This window comes from Rhinolophus sinicus, linkage group LG02 (genome assembly GCF_036562045.2).
Source record: "Rhinolophus sinicus isolate RSC01 linkage group LG02, ASM3656204v1, whole genome shotgun sequence".
In the NCBI taxonomy this organism is placed as follows: Eukaryota; Metazoa; Chordata; class Mammalia; order Chiroptera; family Rhinolophidae; genus Rhinolophus; species Rhinolophus sinicus.
The window spans coordinates 109,589,249-109,612,545 of NC_133752.1; the positions used below are offsets into that span (position 1 = coordinate 109,589,249).

General features: G+C 44.9%; 1 protein-coding gene across 23 annotated transcripts in view; it reads left to right on the plus strand.

Annotated features, from left to right (window-relative positions):
- The window catches only part of MICAL3 (microtubule associated monooxygenase, calponin and LIM domain containing 3), a 225,113-nt gene that overhangs the window by 142,035 nt on the left and 59,781 nt on the right, over positions 1-23,297 (plus strand). For all 23 annotated transcript variants that reach the window (XM_074325093.1, XM_074325097.1, XM_074325094.1 and 20 more), the window contains 2 exons: positions 9,194-9,282; positions 10,067-10,154. In XM_074325093.1, the coding sequence (XP_074181194.1) occupies positions 9,194-9,282; positions 10,067-10,154 (177 nt within the window). The remainder of the gene's footprint in view (positions 1-9,193; positions 9,283-10,066; positions 10,155-23,297) is intronic.

The window sequence follows — 23,297 nt, forward strand, 5'->3', positions numbered from 1 at the left end:
ACTTATTTTGCTTAGCATTACTCTCTCAAGATCCATCCATGTTGTCACAAATGTTCCTATATCATCTTTTCTTACCGCCGAATAGTATTCCATTGTGTATATATACCACAACTTCTTTATCCATTCATGTATCGAAGGACATTTTGGTTGTTTCCATGTCTTGGCCACCGTAAACAAAGCTGCAATGAACATTGGAGCACACGTGTCTTTATCTCTAAATGTTTTCAGATTTTTTGGGTAGATACCCAGGAGAGGGATTGCTGGGTCATATGGCAATTCTATTCGTAATTATTTGAGGAACCTCCACACTGCCTTCCATAATGGCTGCACCAGTCTGCATTCCCACCAACAGTGTATGAGGGTTCCTTTTTCTCCACAGCCTCTCCAACATTTGTTACTATTTGTCTTGTTGATGATAGCCATTCTGACTGGGGTGAGGTGATATCTCATTGTGGTTTTGATTTGCATTTCTCTGATGATTAGTGATGTTGAGCATTTTTTCATATGTCTATTTGCCATTTGTATGTCCTCTTTGGAGAAATGTCTCTTCAAGTCCTCTGCCCATTTTTCAATTGGGTTGTTTGTTTTTCTGTTGTTGAGTTGCATGAGTTCCTTGTATATTCTGGATACTAGCCCCTTATCGGAGGCACTGTTTGCAAAAATCTTCTCCCATTCAGTTGGTGGCCTCTTTATTTTGTCAATGGTTTCTTTTGCTGTGCAGAAGCTTTTAAGTTTCATATAGTCCCATTCGTTTATTTTAGCTTTTACTTCCATTGCCTTTGGAGTCAAGTTCATAAAATGCTCTTTGAACCCAAGGTCCATAAGTTTAGTACCTATGTTTTCTTCTATGCAGTTTATTGTGTCAGGTCTTATGCTTAAGTCTTTGATCCATTTTGAATTAACTTTGGTACATGGTGACAAATAGCAGTCCAGTTTCATTCTTTTGCACGTGGCTATCCAATTCTCCCAGCACCATTTATTGAAGAGGCTGTCTTTGCTCCATTGTATGTTTTTAGCTTCTTTGTCAAGAATTATCTGTCCATATTTATGTGGTTTTATTTCTGGGTTCTCAATTCTATTCCATTGGTCTATGTGTCTGTTTTCTGCCAATACCATGCTGTTTTGATTATTGTAGCCCTGTAGTACAAGCCAAAGTCAGGAAGTGTGATACCTCCATTATTGTTCTTTTTTCTTAAGATTGCTTTGGCTATTCGGGATCTTTTGTGGTTCCAAACAAATCTGATGATTTTTTGTTCTATTTCTTTAAAATATGCCATTGGGATTTTGATGGGGATTGCATTGAATCTGTATATTGCTTTGGGTAATATGGCCATTTTAACTATGTTGATTCTTCCAATCCATGAGCACGGAATGTCTTTCCATTTCTTTGTGTCTTCTTCAATTTCTTTCAAAAATGTCTTATAGTTTTCAGCATATAGGTCTTTCACATCCTTGGTTAAGTTTATTCCTAGGTATTTTATTCTTTTTGCTGCAATTGCAAAAGGAATTGTTTTTGTATTTCTTTTCTGAGATTTCATTGTTAGTATATAGGAAGGCAATGGACTTTTGTGCGTTGATTTTGTAGCCGGCAACTTTACTGTATTCGTTGATTGTTTCTAATAGCTTTTTGGTGGAGTCTTTAGGGTTTTCTATATATAGCATCATGTCATCTGCAAAGAGTGATAATTTAACTTCTTCATTCCCAATTTGGATGCCTTTTATTTCTTTCTCTTGCCTGATTGCTCTGGCAAGGACTTTAACACTATGTTGAAAAGCAGAGGTGATAGGGGACATCCCTGTCGTGTTCCTGAACGTAGAGCAAAGGGCTTCAGTTTTCTCCATTAATTATGAGATTAGCAGAGGGCTTGTCATATATGGCCTTTATTATGTTAAGGTATTTTCCTTCTATACCCATTTTATTAAGTGTTTTAATCATAAATGGATGTTGTATCTTGTCAAATGCTTTTCTGCATCAATTGATATAATCATATGATTTTTGTCCTTTATTTTGTTTATGTGATGTATCACATTGATGGATTTATGATGTTGAACCATCCTTGTGCCCCGGGATGAACCCCACTTGGTCGTGATGAATAATCTTTTTAATGCATTGTTGTATTCGATTTGCTAGAATTTTATTTAGGATTTTTGCATCGGTATTCATTAGAGATATTGGTCTGTAGTTTTCTTTTTTGTGCTGTCCTTACCAGGTTTTGGTATCAGGGTAATGTTGGCCTCATAAAATGAGTTAGGGAGTACTGTCTCTTCTTCAATTTTTGGAAGAGTTTGTGCAGAATTGGTATTAGATCCTCTTTGAAGGTTTGGTAGAATTCACTAGTGAAGCCATCTGGTCCCGGACTTTTGCTTTTGGGAAGGTTTTGGATGACTGATTCAATTTAGTTACTGGTGATCGGTCTGTTTAGATTTTCCAGTTCTTCATGGTTCAGCCTTGGAAGGCTATATGTTTCTAAGAACTTGTCCATTTCTTCTAGGTTGTTGAATTTGGTGGCATATAGTCCTTCATAGTATTCTTGGATGATCCTTTGTATTTCTGTGGTGTCCGTGATAACTTCCCTTTTACGTTTCTGATTTTGTTAATCAGTGTCTTCTCTCTTTTATCTTAGTAAGTCTAGCCAAGGGTTTGTCAATTTTGTTAATCTTTTCAAAGAACCAGCTCTTTGTCACATTAATTTTTCTATTGTCTTTTTGTTCTCTATTTCATTTAGTTCTGCTCTAATTTTTGTTATTTCCTTTCTTCTGCTGACCTTGGGTTTTACTTGTTCTTCTTTTTCTAGTTCTTTAAGGTGTAACATGAGGTTATTTATTTGGGAGTTTTCTTGTTTCTTGAGATAGGCCTGTAATGAGATAAATTTCCCTCTTAAAACTGCTTTCGCTGCATCCCAAAAATTTTGGTAGGATGTATTTTCATTGTCATTTGTTTCTATGTATCTTTTGATCTCTCCTCTAATTTCTTCTTTGACCCAGTCCTTCTTTAAAAGTATGTTGTTTAATCTCCATGTATTTGTGTTTTTTCCGCTTTCTTTTTACAGTTGATATCCAATTTCAAAGCCTTGTGATCAGAGAATATGCATGGTATGATTTCAATCTTCTTAAATTTGTTGAGACTGATTTTATGTCCCAATATATGGTCTATCCTTGAGAATGTTCCATGTACACTAGAAAAGAATGTATAGTCTGATGTTTTAGGATGAAGTGCTCTATAAATGTCAATTATGTCCATTTCATCTAATGTGTCATTTAGGGCTACTATTTCGTTATTTATTTTCTGTTTGGATGATCTATCCATAGCTGTCAATGATGTATTTAAGTCCCCTAGTATAATTGTGTTTTGGTCAATTTCTCCCTTTAGTTCTGTTAGTAGTTGCTTGGTGTATTTCGGTGCTCCCTGATTGGGGGCATAAATATTGATGACTGTTATGTCTTCTTGTTGTACAGTCCCTTCACCATTATGAAATGTCCATCTTTGTCTCTTGTTATCTTTTTCACCTTGAAGTCTGTTTCATCTGATATCATTATGGCTACACCTGATTTTCTCTGGGTACCATTTGCTTGGAGTGTCAATTTCCACCCTTTCACTTTGAGTCTATGCTTGTCCTTGTAGCTGAGATGTGTCTCTTGGAGACAGCATATGGTTGGGTTTAGTTTTTGATCCAATCTGCTACTCTGTGCCTTTTTATTGGTGAGTTCAGTCCATTTACATTTAGGGTGATTATTGATATGTGAGGATTTCCTGTCATTCTATCTTTAGTTTTCTGGTAAGGCTGTGTCTCCATTGTTTCTTTGCCTTTTGTTGTTGTCTATTATTTCTGTGTGGTGGTATTCTATGATGTTTCCCTCTGTTTCTTCTTTTATTTCAGTATATATTTCAATTCTGGATTTATTTTGAGTGGTTACCCTTAAGTTTATGTAAAAGAAAGTTTGATATTTAGAGTATTCCATTTTCTTCAGCATGCTTACTTTCTCCATTCCCATATTCGGTTCAGGCCTTTACTCTCCCCTTTTTGAGTTTTGGTTGCCACAAATTGTCCCTGTTGATGGTGGTCGAATAGCCTCCTTTAGTATTTCTTGTAGTGCAGGTCGTGTATTAGAAAATTCCCTCAGCTTCTGTATGTCTGGAAAGGTCTTTATTCCTCCTTCATATCTAAAGGATATCTTTGCTGGATATATTATTCTTGGCTCATGGTTTCTCTCTTTCAATAGTTTGAATATTTGGTTCCACTCCTCCTGGCTTGTAGAGTTTCTGCTGAAAAATCTGATGATAATCTAATGGGCTTTCCTTTGTAAGTTACCGTCTTCTTTTCCCTGGCTGCCTTGAGGATTCTTTCTTTGTCGTTGATTTTAGACAGCTTCAATACAATGTGCCTTGGAGAAGGCCTGTTGGGATTGAGGTAACTAGGTGTTCTATTTGCTTCTTGGATTCGAGGGTCCAGTTCTGTCCACAAATTTGGGAAGTTCTCATCGACAATTTGTTTGAATATATTCTCTGTTCCTTCTCTCTTTCTTCTCCTTCTGGTATGCCCATTATTCTTATATTGCTCTTTCTGATGGAGTCAGAAAGTTCTTGTAAGTTCTTTCATTTCTTTTAAGTCTCAAGTCTCTTTCTTCTTCTATTTGTGTCATTTCCAGGTTTCTATCTTCGATGTCACTGATTCTTTCCTCCATCTGGTCAACTCTACTACCTAAGCTGGTTATTTCATTCTTAATTTCTTCTATTGAGTTCTTAATCTCCAGAAATTCTATTTGGTTCTTTTTTAAGATTTCAATCTCTTTCGTAAAATGCTCATGCTGTTCTTTGATTGAGTTTCTGAGTTCATTTAACTGCCTATCTGTGTTTTCTTGTATCTCGTTGAGTTTTTTCAGAACTGCAATCTTGAATTCTCTGTCACTTAAGTCACATATTTCTGTATCTTTAAGTGCCTCCTCTGGAGATTTTTCACTTTCTTTCTGAGCTATCTTGTTGCCTTGGTTATTCATGGCGATTACTAGTTTACTATTTCTCTTCCTAGACATCTACAGGAGTGACTTCTGCAACAGGTTGATAGAAAGCGGTCTTTCTTTTGTTTGCCAGTACTTGTTGGTAGAATGTCTTATTATTTCTCCAACTGCAATTTATTTTTCTTCTCCCACACGGTAGTGCTGTTTTCTCTGCACTATTCCTGCTTCTCACACAGTGGGGGGATTCCCTGGGAGACGGGCTTCTCCTCTGTTAATAGTTCGTCTAGGTCACAGGGCGCAGTGTCCCAGCGGGTATGCGGAGAGCTTTTGATGTTCCAAAGCTCTTCCAGCTCCTGATTCAGAGCCCGTATGTTTCAGCAGTTCTGTTTACTCCTGCAGGGATCCGCCCAGATAGGTGGGGTCAGGGGCGGGGTAAGTTGTGAGAGGTGGCCCAGAGCAATGGCGGCAACCACCACCACAGCCGGTCCTGCTTCCACAGCTCTCTCCCCTTTGCCCGAACTAGTTGGGCTGTGAAACTGTGTCTGCGGTCCACAGTTCTCAAAACAGCAAATTTTCTGTTGTTTTGATCTGACACTGCTACTGTTCCACTTCTAGCACCAGGCAGGTGGGGGCAGGGCAAGCTCTGGGAGGGGAGGGAGGGGGCGGCTAGTCTCAGTGCCTAAGGCTCCGTTCTCTGCTCGGCAGTGCGGGCTTAAACCCCCGTTTTCAGCCTTTTACCCTCAGTCTTTTCTCCGAGGTCTCTGCCGTGAGCGTTGGGTTCAGCCGTGGTATATGCTGTCCCCTCAGCCCTGTGGGCCATAAGCGGAGCCCTAGCAGTCCGAGTTCTTCCCTCTCCCACAGCTGCGGTAGCTCCGGGAAGCAGCGAGCTCGGAGCACTGAGCTGGGTCTGCGTCCTGCGCCCGCGCGGCTCCGTCTCCATGCACTTCTCCGTTTCCTCCTCCCCCCACTCGCGCGAATCTCCCACCTGTAGGTGACTTCGGTAGTGGGCCTCTTCGTGTTGCCTGTCTGCTGTGCAGGGAGTCCTTTGTGGAGTTTTTGTTGTTCGATTCTTTGTAAATTCCAGGGGAGCTTTACAGAGGCTCACCTCACGCCGCCATTTTTCTGGAAGTCGTAGTTTTCAATGTATACATCTTTCACCTTCTTGGTGAGATATACTCCTGAGTGTTTTATTGTTTTTGATGCTATTATGAATGAGATTGTTTTCTTTATTTCTTTTCATGTATTTTGTTATTAATGTATAAAAACACAACTGTTTTCTGTATGTTGATTTTGTGTCCTGCAAACTTTACTGAATTTGTTCATTAGTTCTAGAAATTTTTTGGTGGAGTCTTTAGGATTTTCTATATATAAAATCATGTCATCTGCAAAGACAGCTGACTTCCTCCTTTCCTATTTGGATGCCTTTTATTTATTTTTTTTTGTCTGATTGCTCTGGCTAAGATTTCTAGAACTATGTTGAATAGGAGTGGTGAGAGTGGGCACTTTTGTCTTGTTCCTGATCTTAAGAGGTAAAGCTTTTAATCTTTCATCATTGAGCATGGTGTTGGCTGTGAGTGTGTCACATACGGCCTTTATTACCCTGTTTCCCCGAAAATAAGACCTAGCCGGTCCATTAGCTCTAATGTGTCTTTTGGAGGAAAAATTAATATAGGACCTGGTCTTATTTTACTATAATATAAGACCGGGTCTTATCTAATATAATATAAAGCCAGGTCTTATATTAATTTTTGCTCCAAAAGATGCATTAGAGCTGATTGTCTGGCTAGGTCTTATTTTTGGGGAAACACAGTATGTTGTGATATGTTCCTTCTATACCCAATTTGTTGAGCATTTTTATCACAAAATGATGTTGTACTTTGTCAAATGCTTTTTCTGTGTCTATTGAGATGATCGTACGATTTTTACTTTTCATTCTATTAATGTGGTGTATCACATTTATTTATTTGCATATGTTGAATCATCCTTGCCTCCCAGGGATAACCCCAAGTTTATTATTGTGAATGATTCTTTTAATGTGCTGTTAAATTCTTTTTTTTTTTGTAATTATTTATTTGTAATTGGATGAATTTCTATGTTTATTACCTTGTTTCTCATTTTAACCACATCAACATACTAAATTCAAATCAAATGGAACTTTTCACTATTTTATTTTTATTTATAAATATTTATGTTGTATAACAGCCTTATCTTTTTTTTTTTTTTTTAAAGATTTTGTTGGGGAAGGGGAACAGGACTTTATTGGGGAACAGTGTGTACTTTCAGGACTTTTTTCCAAGTCAAGTTGTTGTCCTTTCAGTCTTAGTTGTGGAGGGCGCAGCTCAGCTCCAGGTCCAGTTGCCGTTTATAGTTTCAGGGGGCGCAGCCTACCATCCCTTGTGGGAGTCGAACCAGCAACCTTGTGGTTGAGAGGACACGCTCCAACCAACTGAGCTATCCGGGAGCTCAGCAGCAGCTCAGCTCAAGGTGCCGTGTTCAATCTTAGTTGCAGGGGGCGCTGCCCACCATCCCTTGCGGGACTCGAGGAATTGAACTGTCAAACCTTGTGGTTGATAGCCCATGCTCCAACCAACAACTGAGCCATCCAGGAGGCAGCTCAGCTCAAGGTGCCGTGTTCAATCTTAGTTGTGTGGGGCAGAGCCCACCATCCCTTGCAGGACTCGAGAAATTGAACTGGCAACCTTGTGGTTGCGAGCCCACTGGCCCATGTGGGAATCGAACTGGCAGCCTTCGGAGTTAGGAGCATGGAGCTCTAACCGCCTGAGCCACCGGCCGGTCCCCAGCTTTATCATTTTTAACAGAGCTCTGACACTTGCATAATAACTGTTTGGTGATGTAATCCCATCCTTGTTCTACAAAAATAACTTTAATTTGCAATTTTTTTTGTTAATTCACTACATTTACTGGTTTTATGTTCCTCTTCATAAAACACGTAAGTTGAACAAGGTTATTTCTAAAGCCACTTCCATGAGTTCCTACAGAGTTCTATGAAATTACTAATGTGATTTATTTTTATTGTAACTATAGAGTGCTCGTGTTTATTGCTGCCACTTGAACTTGTATTTCTTATTTTGTTTGCTCTATACCAGTTATTCTATCTGCTTTTACAAGTTCCAGTAGTTCACAGCTATGCCAAATGTTTGAAGCTGAGCATCTTGCTTTTGTGCCATCCCTCCTTTTGGGCACCTTATAGCTGTGCTGTTAAATTCTGTTTGCTAATATTTTGTTGAGAATTTTTGCATCTATGTTCACAGGGATATTGGTCTGTAATTTTGTTTTCTTGTATTTTCCTTATTTGGCCTTGGTATCAGGGTAATGCTGGCTTTATAAAATGAGTTTGGGACTGTTTCCTCCTGTTCAGTTTTTTTGGAAGAGTTTGAGAAATATCACTGTTAATTCTTTAAATGTTTGGTAGAATTCACCAATGAAACCATCTGATTCTGGGCTTTTCTGCTTGGGGAGGGTTTTGAGTACTGATTCAATCTCCTCACTCGATATCGGTCTGTTCAGATATTCTATTTCTTCATGAGTTAGCTTTGGTAGTAGGTTGTATGTTTCTAGAAAATTATTCATTTCTTCTTGGTTATCGAGCTTGTTGGCATATAATTGTTCATTAGTTGTTTCTCATGATCCTTTGTATTTCTGTGGTATCAGTTGTAATGTCTCCTTTTTCGTTTCTGATTTTATTTGAGTTGTTTTAAGCTACAGTTTGACTGGTGCTGGCTTGGGCAGTCGCAGGAGAAGGGACCAGCGGAGGGTTCTGTCAGAGTTAATGCTCAGTGCCACCCCACCCCTGCAGCCTTCAGCCTCCACCCTGCACTTGGACTGTTCTTGGTTTCCTTAGAAATGCGACTCCTGCCTTTCATGTGACCACATCTTTCTTTGTTCTGCACACACTGCCACTTTGTTTGCTGGCCCTGCCATGTAAGCCTCACATCTTTGTTCTGGGCAGTGATTGGGTGATGGCTCAGTGGCCTTTACATATTCAGAGGAAACCCCCTGCCCTTCAGGCACAGGGGCGAGTGGGGGATGAACTCCTAGTTCAAAGGGAGGGCCTGGCCTCCCTAAACCGGAAGCCTGGGCCTTGGGAAGCCTGGGGCGGTGGTGATGGTGCCTCACGGCTGAAAGAGATGGACAGGATTGTCTAAGACCAGAGCGTCAAGGTCAGAATTACAGAATTCTGCTCACTCCCATGACCCCTGCCTCTTGCTGCCTGCAGGTAAATTCTACTGCAAACCGCACTACTGTTACCGACTCTCGGGCTCCGCACAGAGGAAGAGGCCAGCGTTGACTCCTCTGTCTGCAAAGGTAATGGTGACCCATCGCCAAGCGGGGGAGAGGCAGCAGGTGCCCTTTCAGTGTTGTGATGGGTCAGGGTGTGGCCCCCAGGGTCTGGTCAGTGGCCACTGAGTTGCCTTCCCTGGGAGTGGGAAGGTCCTGACAGATGGTCGCAGTCTAGTCTGGGGAGAGAACAACTTTTCAAGCCTTAACCTCATGCTGCATTTCACTGAGATAATGTCCCGTCCACCACCTGAGTTGGATTTGGGCGACTGTCAGACCCTCCCCCTGCTCACTCTATATAAAGGAACCCCTTTGCCTTTGTCAGTGAGCATCTCTGAGAAAAGGACACCCTGGAAAGGAACGTGGCTGTAAATAATGTGCTCTGCCCGCCACTTCCTGTCATTGTCTTTATTGTGTGAGTTACTTATTGAAGAACCTTTTTTCTTTCTCTCTTTTTAATGAGAATAGCTAGCTCTCCCCCGCTCCCTTCCCCCATCTATGTCAAGATGAACTTGGTACTCCCTTTACTCCCTGATGTCACCGTGACAGGGAGTTGGCTGGCTGATGCTTCCTTGGGAGGCTCCTTGGCTGCAGAGGGGCTTGTGGGAAAAGGTGTACTAGGGCCTAGCTAGACTGACTCCTGGTGACTTCCACGTGAAATATGTCCATTTCTTTAAGGAAAGACTCACTGTGTAAGGAATACAGCTCTAGGTTGATGGATACTGCAGCACACGAGCCAGTCAGGTGTCATTGTCGCTGACGCTGGAGCATTTCAGTCAGTTACTCTTCTTTTTTGGGGGGACTTTCCTAGGAGGCCAGAGGACCCCTGCAGGATGGCCCCACTGCAGACGCACATGGACGGGCCAGCAGCGTCGCCAGCCCTGCTGAGAGAACTCCAGGTAGCCTCACTTCCTTGTTTGACTGGGTGGTGCGTCACTCTCTCGGCCTCTGTGACAAGGCCAGGGGGGTGAGCCAGCACCTCCAAAGCAACATTTCTTCAATTGGGCATCACGTGGCCCAAAACCCTTTGGACTCCTTTTTCATGTGCCAGCTGCTTGCATTCGGGGTCCCCTTTCTCTATGGCCTGTCGGAGGTGCTGGTACAAATCAGAGGGGAGTTTCACTGGCAGACTGTGAACCAGTAGGGGCGCCATTGGTCAGCGTGACCACCAAACTTCGATAATGTCTGTCTGTATTTCCAAGTGTTCTTGCTACAGCCTGGGGGCCTGCCTCGCCCATTAGGCTCATGGGGGTGGTTGGCCCAGGCTCTGTGTAGTAAACAGGAAGTCAGAGCAGACTGCTGTTAGCACTGAGCAGGTGAGCAGTCAGTGACAGGGCCTCCTTAGAGCTCTCGTTTGGAACTCTGGACAGCACGAAACTGTGGCAGTGCCCCACAGTCTGGGTTTGCATTCTCCTGAACTGGAAATTCTTGTGTCCATTCCCTATTTAGGTGTCTAGGTGAACTACACTTCTGTTTGGCTTGTGACCACTAAAGCACATGCACTGTCCGGTCACTGGGGCATTTGAACTTCTAAGGAGGATCAAGTCCTAATTTGTTCCACTTTCACTGACCATTTCCTCGTGTCAGGAGGTGAATGACACCTACCTCTGAAAAACACATTTATTCTGGTCTTAGCAGGGTAGGACTGACGAAGTGCATGGGCACTAAGCTTATTGTGAAGAACTGGGGGATTTTTTTCTTTAAATTGCCTCTCTCTCTGCTCTATGTCAAAGCAGCCTGTGAGATATGTCTGCAGTTCGGCACACTGCTGGGTGGTCCTGATGCCCTCAGACAACCCCAGACTGTTCACAGCTCGGGGGGCCTGTGTAGGTGAGAGGAAATCAACAGGGCCATGTTTCTGTCACACATTTCCTCTCGAGCAAATTATCTAAAGCAGCCATTTACAAATTCATACAAATTACCATCTAAAAACTAAACATTATCAGCTAATGACAGAAACTATGGAGAAGGAGTTGTTGGTGGAACTTCCATGATGGGAAAAGACAAGAGTTACCCACTCGGCCTTCCATTGGAAGGTTCCCAGCGTTGCTTCTTTCCCGTGGTTAAGAACTAATGTGAGCCTCATGGTGTGCGTTACGGCAGAGGGAGAATGTTCCAGAGGCTGGGCGGGACCCCTGGTGCAGTGAAACCCCCGCGGAGTTAGGTGAACTCTGCTCGTCCTGCTGCATGTGCCCTTACTGTGATCCGGGGAAGCTTTCTAAATGCCCTGCAGGTCGGACCAGCATTTTATAGCAATGTTTAAAACACAAATGACTTGGAAACCTTCTGTAGACTGAAACCCTTTATAATCTGTCTATGTCATGAAGTGCTGGCAGTCCTTTACAGAGCACTCAGGGAAGCGCTGGCAAAGAGAATCACAAAGGGATCTGGGCAGGGCTGAGCTCTGCACTCTAAAACGTGCACTTGACCAGTTCAGGGCACCACCTCTTCAGGTCTGCACCTGATTCCAGCACAAGTGGCTTTTCCAGGGAACTTGGCTACTCAGGAAAACAACTCGAAGAAGTTGAACTCTCCTTTCAGGTGTAGAGTACAGAACATTGTTTATAAAGCATTCAACACAGTGCAGTTCAGCTGCTCCTGCGCAAGCTGAGTTCCGTTTCCATTCTTGTTGTCTAGTTTGAAAACGTAATGGATTTCCGGTTGTTAGGGGTTGTAAAGAACTAAGGGTTCCACAGAGAAGGAGAAGAATATTCTATAAAACGGAGAGATGAGAGTTGGTGATGTGGTTAAAGAATCGAAGCAACCAAAAAAGAATCAAAGCCCTGAGGACATCTCGGTCCCCATGGTTCTGGATCCTGAGGGTGACTTGCCTGTTACAGCACAAGAGGTTCAAGATGTCCCAAAGGAGTTGCAGCTTGGCCCCTCAGATGAATGGGGCAGGCACTGTCCCCCAGTTCAGGGGACAGACACTGTAAGCTGAGGGCTGGTGAGATGCAGGTAGAACCTGCCTGTGGAGACTGAAGCTTGGGAAATTACAGCTGGGTCTGAACATGCTTGGAAGCACCTGCGCTTTCCCTGTGACGGGTCTAATTGTTGCCGGCCTCTGTAGAAAAGGAACAGAATTATGGTGGTTATTTTATAGCTGGCATGAAATGGACCTCTTTTTCTCCTTTGATAGGGATTTTCTTCCTTAAAGCCCAAGCTAAAGCTTTGATTAGTTAGCTAGAATTGCCTTTTGAAAAGCTTCAGAAAAACTCAGGTGTTTCGGGTTCTCAAATGTGCTCAGATAGCAGTGTTAACCCAGATCCATAGTGCGTCTTCTCGGCTGCACTCTAGGCAAGAAAAACTGTAAATGAATGAACTTGATCCTGCGGAGTGTAAATAAGCCACCCTCCTAGACGCATATCCCCAGGAGGCAGAGCTGGAAAAGCTACGACAGTAGCTGGCCTTGACCCTGCTGGGCTTTTTCTCTGTCTCCTCTTTATTCCGTGGCATTCCCCCTTCTCCCTTATGTTCTCCCCCTCATTTGCCAAAAGTCCTGCTCTTGCCAAAAACACACACTGCCCACAAAGTAGCGGACTCTACCCTAGGCCGCCTCTATAGGTTACCTACAGGTTTCTCTGGTTACCTGATCTGGAACTGCTGCCTAATTTAGTGTCTGGAGGGCATTGTTTGTAATGTGCTTTGAATATAGAAACCCTCTTTTCTGTTCTCAGAATCTGTGAACACTTTGTTTCCAAGCTTCTTACATTTACTGCTACAGATCAGTGGACCTGGCATAAATTTTCTTACGCGGCCTTATAGTTCCCACCCTGACTTCAGGAACAGTTTGGACAACAGGCAGAGAAAGAAAAACCCCAAATGAGATCTTTTCCTTTTGGATATAAGAGCCTCAGTTACAGGTTGGGGATCCTTTTCTTGTCCAGAGGAATCCCCTTTACGTCTCATATAGTGTGTGACTGAAAAAGAAGCTTAAAGCTCCTGGGGTATCTTAGCAAAACCAGAAGAGCTTCTCTAGTGCGGTGACAGAGGAGGGGTGGGAGAAACGTGCAGTTGTCTCGTCCTGTGGAAAAGGTGACCTTAACTCAGAGAGCTGCCCAGCAGAGTGACACATAGAGGTGCCTGGTGCCCTCCCGACGCCCCTCGCACAACCACCGTTAGCTTCCATAGGCTGGATGCTGAACGGGCGTCAGGAAACGCAGGCACGTCATACGCCAGCTCGAATGCCCGTGCTGCATGAGGAATTCCACTCGATCCTGGGGCTCCCGTCTGGCAGGAGGAAGTTAGGGAATCTTCTCACTGCTTTGCCTGTAATCCCTGAAGCTTTTCTGGAAAACCTATTAGTGCTAGGAGATTTTGCAATCCAGCTTAACACACCATCGCTACCCTGCAAGTAAGTCCTAGTTAATGGTGATGTGTGGATACTTATTTATATATACATATCTATTTATGTATATAAATAGGTTTATTTTATACATATGCATAGATTTTTATATATTGTGACCTGAATAATAACAGTGGTAATGAAGCTGTTTCTAAAGCTTCTCGATCCTTGGTTCTGGAGGGACTTGCCTTGAGAGCCATAGTGCTGGCCTGGTTCAGTGCTCTGGTCAGGGCTGAGGGGACAGAGCAGCCGCCACACATGTGGAAGTATAGACTTGGGGGTGGGTAGCCCAGAAAACGGGAGGACACACTCCCCTCTCAGGAGGCTCATTCAGGAGCACACTAGGAAAGCTGCCGTTATTGCTTGCGGAGTACCACAGAGAACCAGACACCCCCCGCCTCCGTTTTACTTCGAGGCTTGGGGACTGGTTCCACTGGGCTAGTTACTGCAGCTTGCTGCTTTCTCTTGGTGTTTAGTGGGACATTTTTAATTCTTAGTCCCTCCTAAAAGGGGCCCAGCATGGCCTTGATGGCCTGACCATTGAGTTAGGGTGTCCTTTTTCCCCGGCATTCAGCTCAGGGTAGAGGGCAGGGTGGGGGCTGGGGCAGGGGGCAGGCTGGGTTCCCAAGGCAATGGTCCAGAGAAGCCGGAGGAGGGAGGACGAGCTGTGCCCAGGAACACATCCCCTGTCCACCTCTGGCCTTCCCTGAAGCCTTTGTTTTCCCCTTGTTTTTAACCTGTGTTGTTCTGAGTTTTTGGTGTGTTTCTTTGTGAGTTCTTTTATTTAATTGTGTAACTCTGTTTTTGCGGTTACTGTGAAACTAAGGTGTTGTGCTTTTATTTTTTTTAAAAATGAATGTTACCATTCTTATTTAAGAGAATAAATTCCAAACAATCTTCAGGTTTCTGAGTTTTTCTTTTCCTTCCCTTTTTCCTGATTGGAGGGTGGGAAAGGGGGTAGCTCAGGCTGATCTCCGAGTGGGCTTAAAACCATTGTGGGGTGGAGCGGGGCAAGGAGAAGCAGAAGTGTATTAAAATGGGGGGAAACAGGTGTTTATACCTAAAATAGAGACTCCCATTAATGGCAGGGCCCTTGTTCAGAAGGTGGCAGACATTTTGCTTTGTAGCAATGGTGGGTAGAAAAGAGCAGGACAGACGCCACCCCTGGCCCATATTTGCTCAGGCGTGCAGGCAGCCTGAGGGCTAGAGCAGATGGAGGGGGGCATTCCACACTGAGCGGTGTCTGTCTGGGGACACACAGCCTGCACCCTCCTCCTCTGTCCCTGACTCTCGGGCTGCTGGGGACTGGGAGCCGCTGTGCTCTCCTCCGCCTTGAGGCTTCTGCCTGAGGCACGTGACCTTGCTCTTCCCGTGCCTCCTGTACCATCTTTGCTGTGACCTGGCCGCTGAGCTAGGCTATCTAGGTCTGCTTGGCCACTCCAGCCTCGAGAGGTGAGCCTGTCCCCTTCTCTCACATACTGCTGTGACCCTGCAGGGGGGCCTCCTGTGCTGGGCTGGCTTTGATGCTGAATTGGGTCAAAGGAGAGCAGCTTGGTGGAGCAGCGCTCAGTGCCAAGCCTGCTGCTGCAGGCTCTAGGAACACAGGGTCTGGGCAGAAGGCCTTCCTGGCCTTCTCCACTCAAGCAGCCCTCCCGGGACTCAAGGAGTTTTGGGGTTCCCCCCAGAATAGAGCAGCAGAGTGCTGGTTCTCTCAGCATTCCGTGTCAGGGTGGGGCTGCATCCCTACATAGCTTACAGCTCGGCCTGAACTGTCGCTTGTCTCATTTTAATCCTCCGAGCATCGCTAGTTCAGAATCGGTCCCAGAAGAGAGTTCACGTGGCCTCTCCTGGCCAACTCACTGCCACCCACCCCCCAATTCTGTACTTTGTTGACTTTGTTCCTCCCCATTCTTGGAAATAAGTCAGTGTCTGGGTACCTGCAAAAGGCTGGGAGAAAAAGATTTGGGACGTGGGGGATGCAGTAAGTGGGACTAAGTGGACTAAGAATCAGGGATAAGAAGGAACAGATATATGTATATAATTTTGAAACTTAAAGCTTTGCTGCTGTTGCCCTCCCATGTACCAGAAATAAAGGAGAGGAGAGCCATTATTGTTTAGGACAACGTACTGAAGAAGCATCTAAAGGAAAGTGGTGACAATGAACATGATTCTGTGCCACCCATTGTGAAGACCCTGGAGAATTTCCTTTAGGTCTCAGTTTCTTTCTGAAACTTCTTGAAATACATTCTCTTTTTCTCTCATAAACTCCCTGGTGATTTCCCTAATTTAGACACCTCCTTGGAGGGATCCTATGGTGCAGACATGGAAACAGTACCAGCAATGAAAATGGACCACTCTATTTTTATACTGAAAAATAGGGCAGGATGATGCTATGTAGGACACAGTTCCCACAAATATCCCCCTGAGGTACAAATGGAAGAAAAGTACCCATGTGGGGCTCTCTTAAATGTAACAGCCAGGCAGGGATTTCAGGGGGAATCCACCGTGCATCCAGTCCCTCTTACAAAGCTCTAAAACTGGGAGATTACAAAACCAGTCCTTACCTTGCAATTCAGACCCGCCAGGCATCCACAAGTGCCAACACGTGGATTAGTCATCATGGAACTATGAGGGGAGGAGATCAAATTGGCGCTCCCTGCCTGGGTTAAGCTATGGGCTGGCGTCGCAGCCCATGATCGTCAGAGGGGTGTGTTGGCTGCTGACACCTCTTCACAGTTGCTCCTTGTCCCTTCCCCACTGGTGTTCTGGAAGGGACCGGCTTTTGCGCATAAACACCTTCCATGTGCATGGAGAGAGGCGGGGCCCCAAGCATATGCGACTCTTCCAATTACTTCCAGGTGTCACTAGCCACGTGAACACCATCTCCCTTTTACTTCCTATGGGTCAGCTTCCACGTAGCTGTGCATACTTTATAAACATTGTCTGAGTATTTCTGAGGCACTTTAATGGGTCTCCAGGAAAGACAATGGGCAAGAGGTGGTGTCACTGCCAACACCCAAACCCTGACTCGAGCTAACTAAAAGTGACCTTGCCTTTGATGTTATCGTTTTTATTGTAAATCCTTACAATGGATTCAGAATTTCCTGTGGCCTCTTACCTCTCTTCTTTCTTTACTCTCTTCTTTCTGTACTCCCAGCTCGTTGTGATTATACATCAATCGAATGAAATTCTCCCAAGTGTGCCTGGTAGCTGACTGGGTTCTTTATTCTGTACTCTTGTAAAATGTCAGGGTCATTTCCCCTTCATCACTATTATTTCATAGTGTAGCCTGATTTCTTTTAGGTCTTTGCCTGGAACTATAGGTAGGTCTTTAGTAATTATGTTATGTAGCTCTTGTCACCAGAGGAACGCAGGCCCCTACTGCTTCTCTGAGATTCCAAAGCTACCCTACCTACACCCTGCATCCCAACGTTACTGGGCCCCTACCAAAGCCAAGTCCCCAAGAAAGGTGAACCCAGCTAAAGGTAAGGGCCCCCAGTTCAGTTGCTGAAGACCAGCGCTACCAGGCAGGGACCAGGCACTGGAAGAACTCAGCCTCAGTGGGTGTTTGTTTTCCTTGGCAAATATGACAAAACTAGGGCTGTTTCACTGGCAAAGACCTACATAAATATGTTTTCATTCAGTTCTCATGTTCTTTCAAGGTTAGTAAAGCCAGGAACACTGTGGACGTGAATCCCTGCGAGCTGGCCCTCCTGGCGTTTGGCAGCTGCCCAGAATGAAGCCCGAAAGGTGTGCTGGGCTTGACTCACTGGGCCTTAGGAAAGGAGTTTGTCCCCAGGCAGTCAGCCCATCGTCGGTTCCTTGGACTGAGCTTAACCCGGGAACCGAGGACTAGCTGACATCGGCTAGAATAGTTATAAAGCCCATTGATTCTTGTTTCCCTGTTTTCTGTAATTAAGTCAGGATCTAGAAAGACCACATTGGAGAGAGACCAACTATAACATTTCCCTCCCACCATTTTACCAATGCAGAGCTTACTTGGGTTTGTAGGTTGTTCTTTTAAAAAGTAAATATCCTCTCCTGGAGTTGGGTCTAATGTGAATAAACCAGCTACCTGCCTTTTAGCTAGGTTGACCTTTCTTGGGGACTTGATATTGGGGGGCCCAGAAATACTGGGTCCTGGGTACAGGGGAGGTGGCTCCAGGCTGTGCAGACCTCAGAGAAGCAGGCTATGCTGGGCGCCTGGGGTAGCAGGGTTAACCAGGAATAACAGGCTGCAGGAGGTGAGAGCCAAAGTCTTACTGGCTTTTCTGTGTTGCCGAGAGCTGGCAACCACCTTCCATGCTGCTGGAATACCGTGATACTTACAAATAAGAAAACCTCCTTCTCTGCTGAAGTCTTTATCTCAAATAAAAACAGGGAATAAAACGAAGTGTGCTAACTCCTGCTTTTCCCCCCATGTGATCAGTGCTAGTTAGTTTGCCATAGTAGCCCGTGTCATACTAACTCATAGAAAACAATGGGGAAGACCCGTAGTAATGGTAAGAGCCAGCATAGCACCCACTGTGCGATGGGCACTGTCTGGTGCTTTATGCGCACTCCTGGTTGACCCTCACCACCGCCTGTGAGGAGGCATCACTCTGCGGATGGGGGAAGAGGCACGCAGAAGTCAGGCGAACTTGACCGAGGCATGACTAATCAAGGCAGAGTTGGAATGGAATCTGTGCAGGAGACCCGAGACCACAGTGCATGCACTGTGCTGTAGCTCCCCTTCCTCGTTCTCTGCAGCCTCACTTGTCAGCGCTTTGGAAAAGGGAAGAGTGCTGTGTGTTCGCTCCACAAAAAAGATTTTTGTTAAACATGCATGAATGTCCCTTATGCATTTTTATTCCTGGGAAACACACATCCCCCACTTTCTTAGCAATGATCCCAGGGCTAGGAATGGGCCTTTGGGAAGGTATTATAGTAGTAGATTAAAGAGCAAAAGGTTTCATCGCTGATACGTGAAGGAAAATCATCAGGAGAAATTGAGGAAGAGCATAATAACCACTGAATTGATTGCAAGTAATATCAAATGGACTCCCTCTTCATTTTTTCCTTATTAACTCTATTTTTAATTGAGGTAATATTGGTATATAAGTTTCACGTGTACAGCACTGTAATTCAGCATCTGTATACCCTACAAAATGATCACCACCAAAAGTCTAGTTTCAATCCATCGTCATACAGCTGACCTGCTTCACCCATTTTGTCCCCAAGCCCCCTTCCCCTCTGATAACCACCAATCTGTTCTCTGTGTTTGTTTGGTTTTGTTTGTCTGTCTGTTTTGTTTAGATTTCACATATTTAGATTTCACATATTTCACAATACTTGTCTTTCACCAGTTGACTTATTTTCACTTAGCAAAATACCTTCCAGGTCCATTCATATTGTCACAAATGGCAAGATTTTATTGTTTTTTTTGTGATGGAGTAGTAATCCATTGTATACATGTACCACCTCTTCTCTATTTATCAGTTGATGGGCACTTAGGTTGTTTTCATATCTTGGCTGTTGTGAATAACACTGAAGTCAATCAACTCTCTTTGATTATCACAAATAAAAACAAGCCTCAAGTTGTATTAAGAATAAACCTAGAACAGTCTCTTGCTATGTCCCTCCAAATGGAAACACCCTGCCAGCCATCGGGGGGAGGTGGGGATTATGTTCAGGGACGATGTTTATTGTTCTCGGCCCCAATGTCACGACTTCTGACTTACAAATCTGTCTGCTGATTCTCTTTGTGTACTATCTCATTTTATTATAATTTTATAAAAAATGACACCAGAGGTGGTTGAGCTGACATTTTCATTTTCTTGCTGCTTTACAGCCACCATTCACAGTCCTTGTAAGAAACTGCTGCCCTGCCCCTGAGTGGAGTGTGGGTAGAAGGAAAGAGGGAGACTATTTTCTGCCTCTTTTTGACAGTTTGAGCAGAATCACCTGTGACAGGAGAGAAATATGGAAATTCTTATCTCTCCAAGTTTGAACCACTTTGGACTGAACTCACATGGGAAATGGCTGACTTTTAAATCTTTGGGCTAAATGTACATACTGCAATGAGCGGGTTTGGTTTTGCCCTGTTGGATAAAATTTGGTTCAGGCACAAAAATGCCTTCAGGAAGTGTCCTGAGCATGTACAGACAGCCTTGGGAAGGCATGCCCTGACAGGGAGCCCTTAGAGGTCGTAAGTTTTTTAGAAACAACAAAAAAGAAGAGTTAAGAGCACGAAAGAAGATACGTTTTTCCACATTGTGTCTTCAAGTTGAGTTTTTCCCTGGGTTCACTGACAGGAGCTACTATAGCAATGTCACACGGCTATCGGCAGGCTGCCGGCGTCCAGCAGGGAAAGGGTACGTGGAGGAGAACAGTTAATCAGACGTAGTTTGGGTTTCCTCTAATTCCTACTTTGGTCTATTAGTAGGGCTCACACGCAGGACAAACATGGGGACGTGTGTGGGTTGCCTTCCAGTGGCACCACAGAGAATGAGCAGTCATCTGTACGTGGATTGGTGCCGTAAGATGATGAAGACCAGATGCCTTACACGGCGACTTACGGTACATCTGCTCAGTGTGTACAGAACTAGTCCATCACTCAGCCTCCAAACAGCTCCCTCCCTGGGTCTTCTTTCTGGGTGCGAGCCAACAGCTGTCTGTTCAGCATGACAGTTCTCAGTTAGTCCTTTGTATATTGCATTTCCATTGGCCACAATGTCTTACCTTGGCAACAGAGATACAGACTCATGAGCTCACTGCTCTGTTTTCTCAGTGCACCTAATCCAGCCAAGCCACGCTCAGAGTATCTGGCAATTGTTGGCCTGTTTGGTGAGAGAGTAGAAGTAGTTTGATATGACTCGTAGGCCAGGGTTGCTCAAGCTCAGCCCTGCTGACATGGGCTAAAGACTTCTTCCTTTTGGAGGGCTGTCTTCTGCCTTGTAGGGAACTCAGCAGTATACCTGGTCTCTTCCTATTAGATGTCAGTGCACCCCCCTCCCGGGTGGTGACAACCAAAAATGTCTCCAGACATTGCCAAATGACTCCTGAGGAAAATCAGTTGACAACCACTGATGTGGACGAAAGTCAAAAGAAAGGACATGACGCTGGCATACAGTTAATCTCAGTTTTATTGTTCCCCATAGGAGATCAGGAAGAAGAGTGAGCATAATAAAAGCAATACAGAACCGTGTCGCATAGCCCTGGTCTCCGAATCTTACTGCCGACCCCTGTTAAACCTGTGGGCACACCCCCCCAATATGGTATACTTATGTACATGTAATTTGTATGCTAGCAGACGTTTACAAAACACCTTAGAAGGCAAGACTAAGAAGTACATTAAAAACAGAAGTTGTGGTGGGGTTTTTTTTCCTGTACCACATTGCATTGTCCGTGCACCCCAGATGTGCTCATCCTTCTGTGGTGGGTGACCACAGCCTCTGAGAATTGATCTGGGTCTAAATGGAACAAGCATAGATCTTGAAAAGTGAAGATGCTAATTTGAGTTCCAGTTCTATAACCTTTATCCTTGCCATTTTGAGGTTCTCTGAGCCTCAGTTTCCCCATCTTATAAAATTATAAAATGGAGAAAAAAAAGGCTGCCCGCTCCTCTCTATCTCATCAGGTGGTTGTAAAGAGCAAATAAGATCAAATGTATGGATACTTGTTTACTTAAAAGCATTACAGGCATATCAAACACGGTTATCATTGGTAGGGATTTCAGAAAAGGCTGGCATAATCAGAGAGAGAGTGAGTTAGGATTATTTCTACTGACTGGCCATCAGCCAGTGGGATTCAGACAGGACGGCCCGTTGGGGTATATTCCTAAACAGCAGAGATTTGGGGAAACACATCAGCCAGAAAGTCTCTGCTCTCCTGTCTGCAGCAGAGTAGGTCAGGCGCGTCACCATGCCTTGTCAACAGAGTGGGCCAGGCGAGTCACCGTGCCCTGCACGCCAGCTCTTCTGAAACATGGTTAGATGTCTGCACTACTCGGCTAAACCTGGCATTGCTTTCCCTCAGCCTCCTACCTGGGTGCCACGTGAAGTCACCTGCTGATTCTATGACATCCCAGGGCTGTACACTATAATAACAAAAGAGAAAACAATCAGAGAGAGGCTTTACATTTTGCTGAATTTTCAACACCTAACCTGAAAGTCCGAGAATGTGCCGGATGAGGTTAGCTGTAACTTAGGCAGAGCTGGGGTTACACGTGGTCCTAGGGAGTGTCTGGATCCGTGCTGGTTTGAGCCGCAACCCCCAGACCGTGGACCTCAGTGCTGCCCCAAGGACCATGTGCAGGAGACGGGCTGATTGCCTCTCCTGGACCAGTTGCGCGGCCGGGTGCCCTGTGGGTGAGCTGCTGCTGGTGCTACGTCACATTCCTTACGAAGGGCTCTCCCAAGTCTGGGCCAGCGCACACGGTGGCCATCAGCCTTCTGGGGCCTCTGTCTGTCCTTGGGCACTATGTTTCTTTTCCAGGCCAGTCTCAGTGGCCCTCTAACAGATGAAGACACAGGTATAAGCGTGATAGATGTGAATATGTCAGGTGGTCCTTGTGGGCGCTGCTGGAGGCGATTTTAGCTCCTTTCCAAACACATATCTCCGGCAAGCTGAGAGAATACTGTTGATGAGATTTTGCATCTTTCAAAGGAACCTACTTCAGAGAGCCTTTTGTTAGGGTGTGGGTTTGTCCCTCTTGATAGTCTGATTATGGCCAGAGCCCCCAGATGTTGAAAATCATTTTTCATGGCTCAGAAACCAAGCCTGCTCTGGAGCTGTGCAGCTTTGGACACACAGCTGCAGTGCCACAGGCACTCTGCTCTGGAGGACAGGAGGGATCAGAATAGGCCTGGCGTCTTGCTGGAAGCCTCGCCTGCAGACTCCTGGGCCCTTTCGGCCTCCCCCCTCTCCCCTCCACACATCATCGCTGGGTCTGACATTCTAGAAAGCAGCCACTCCCTGGAACTAAGCCACTCTCCACCGTCAAGTGAAGTCATGATTTCAGGACATCACTCATATCAGATCGTCTCTGTCCAGGGCCTAAATGGATAGAGGCTTCTGCGACCCTGGCATCTGCATAGGCTTTCTCTTTCTTAGGAGCTGTGGGAACTGTATTGTCTTGGTAGACTCGCCCTTGACACAGGGATGGCACTCCCTGTTGTTCTTGGGGCCCTGGACAGCATGGAGCTACTTGAGATACCTAGAGATCTGAAGGTTTCTAAGTTATGATGAGGAACTGTGGCCAGAATATGTTCAACTAATCTCTTAAAATTATAGTGAAGTGTTATCCTAGTTTAGATACAGGATTGGAGCCTTTATTCTGATCACTTACTCAGAATGCTTTATTGAACACACACTGACACATTGACGAGCACCAGAAACACAGAAATGACTAATAATCTCTCCCCAGCAGAGCCTGTGGTTTGGGGTGTATTCCAACCTGTGAACAGGGGCTAGACGGCAGAATAAAGATGCATGTGAGAGCCCTTGGATGGTACCTACACGGAGCCGAGAGACAGAACATGGTGGGAGAGAAGGGACGGTCTCAGAGCTACCTTGTGGAACCATCCTTCTCTTTACCTGCTTTTCATGGTTTCAGAGATGAGCCCCACCGTTGGATGGACTTGGTAGATTATGTATGTTTGACTGTATAGAACCTCTTGGTTTGTGAGGCACACATGTGAGCTAATAAGTTAAACTA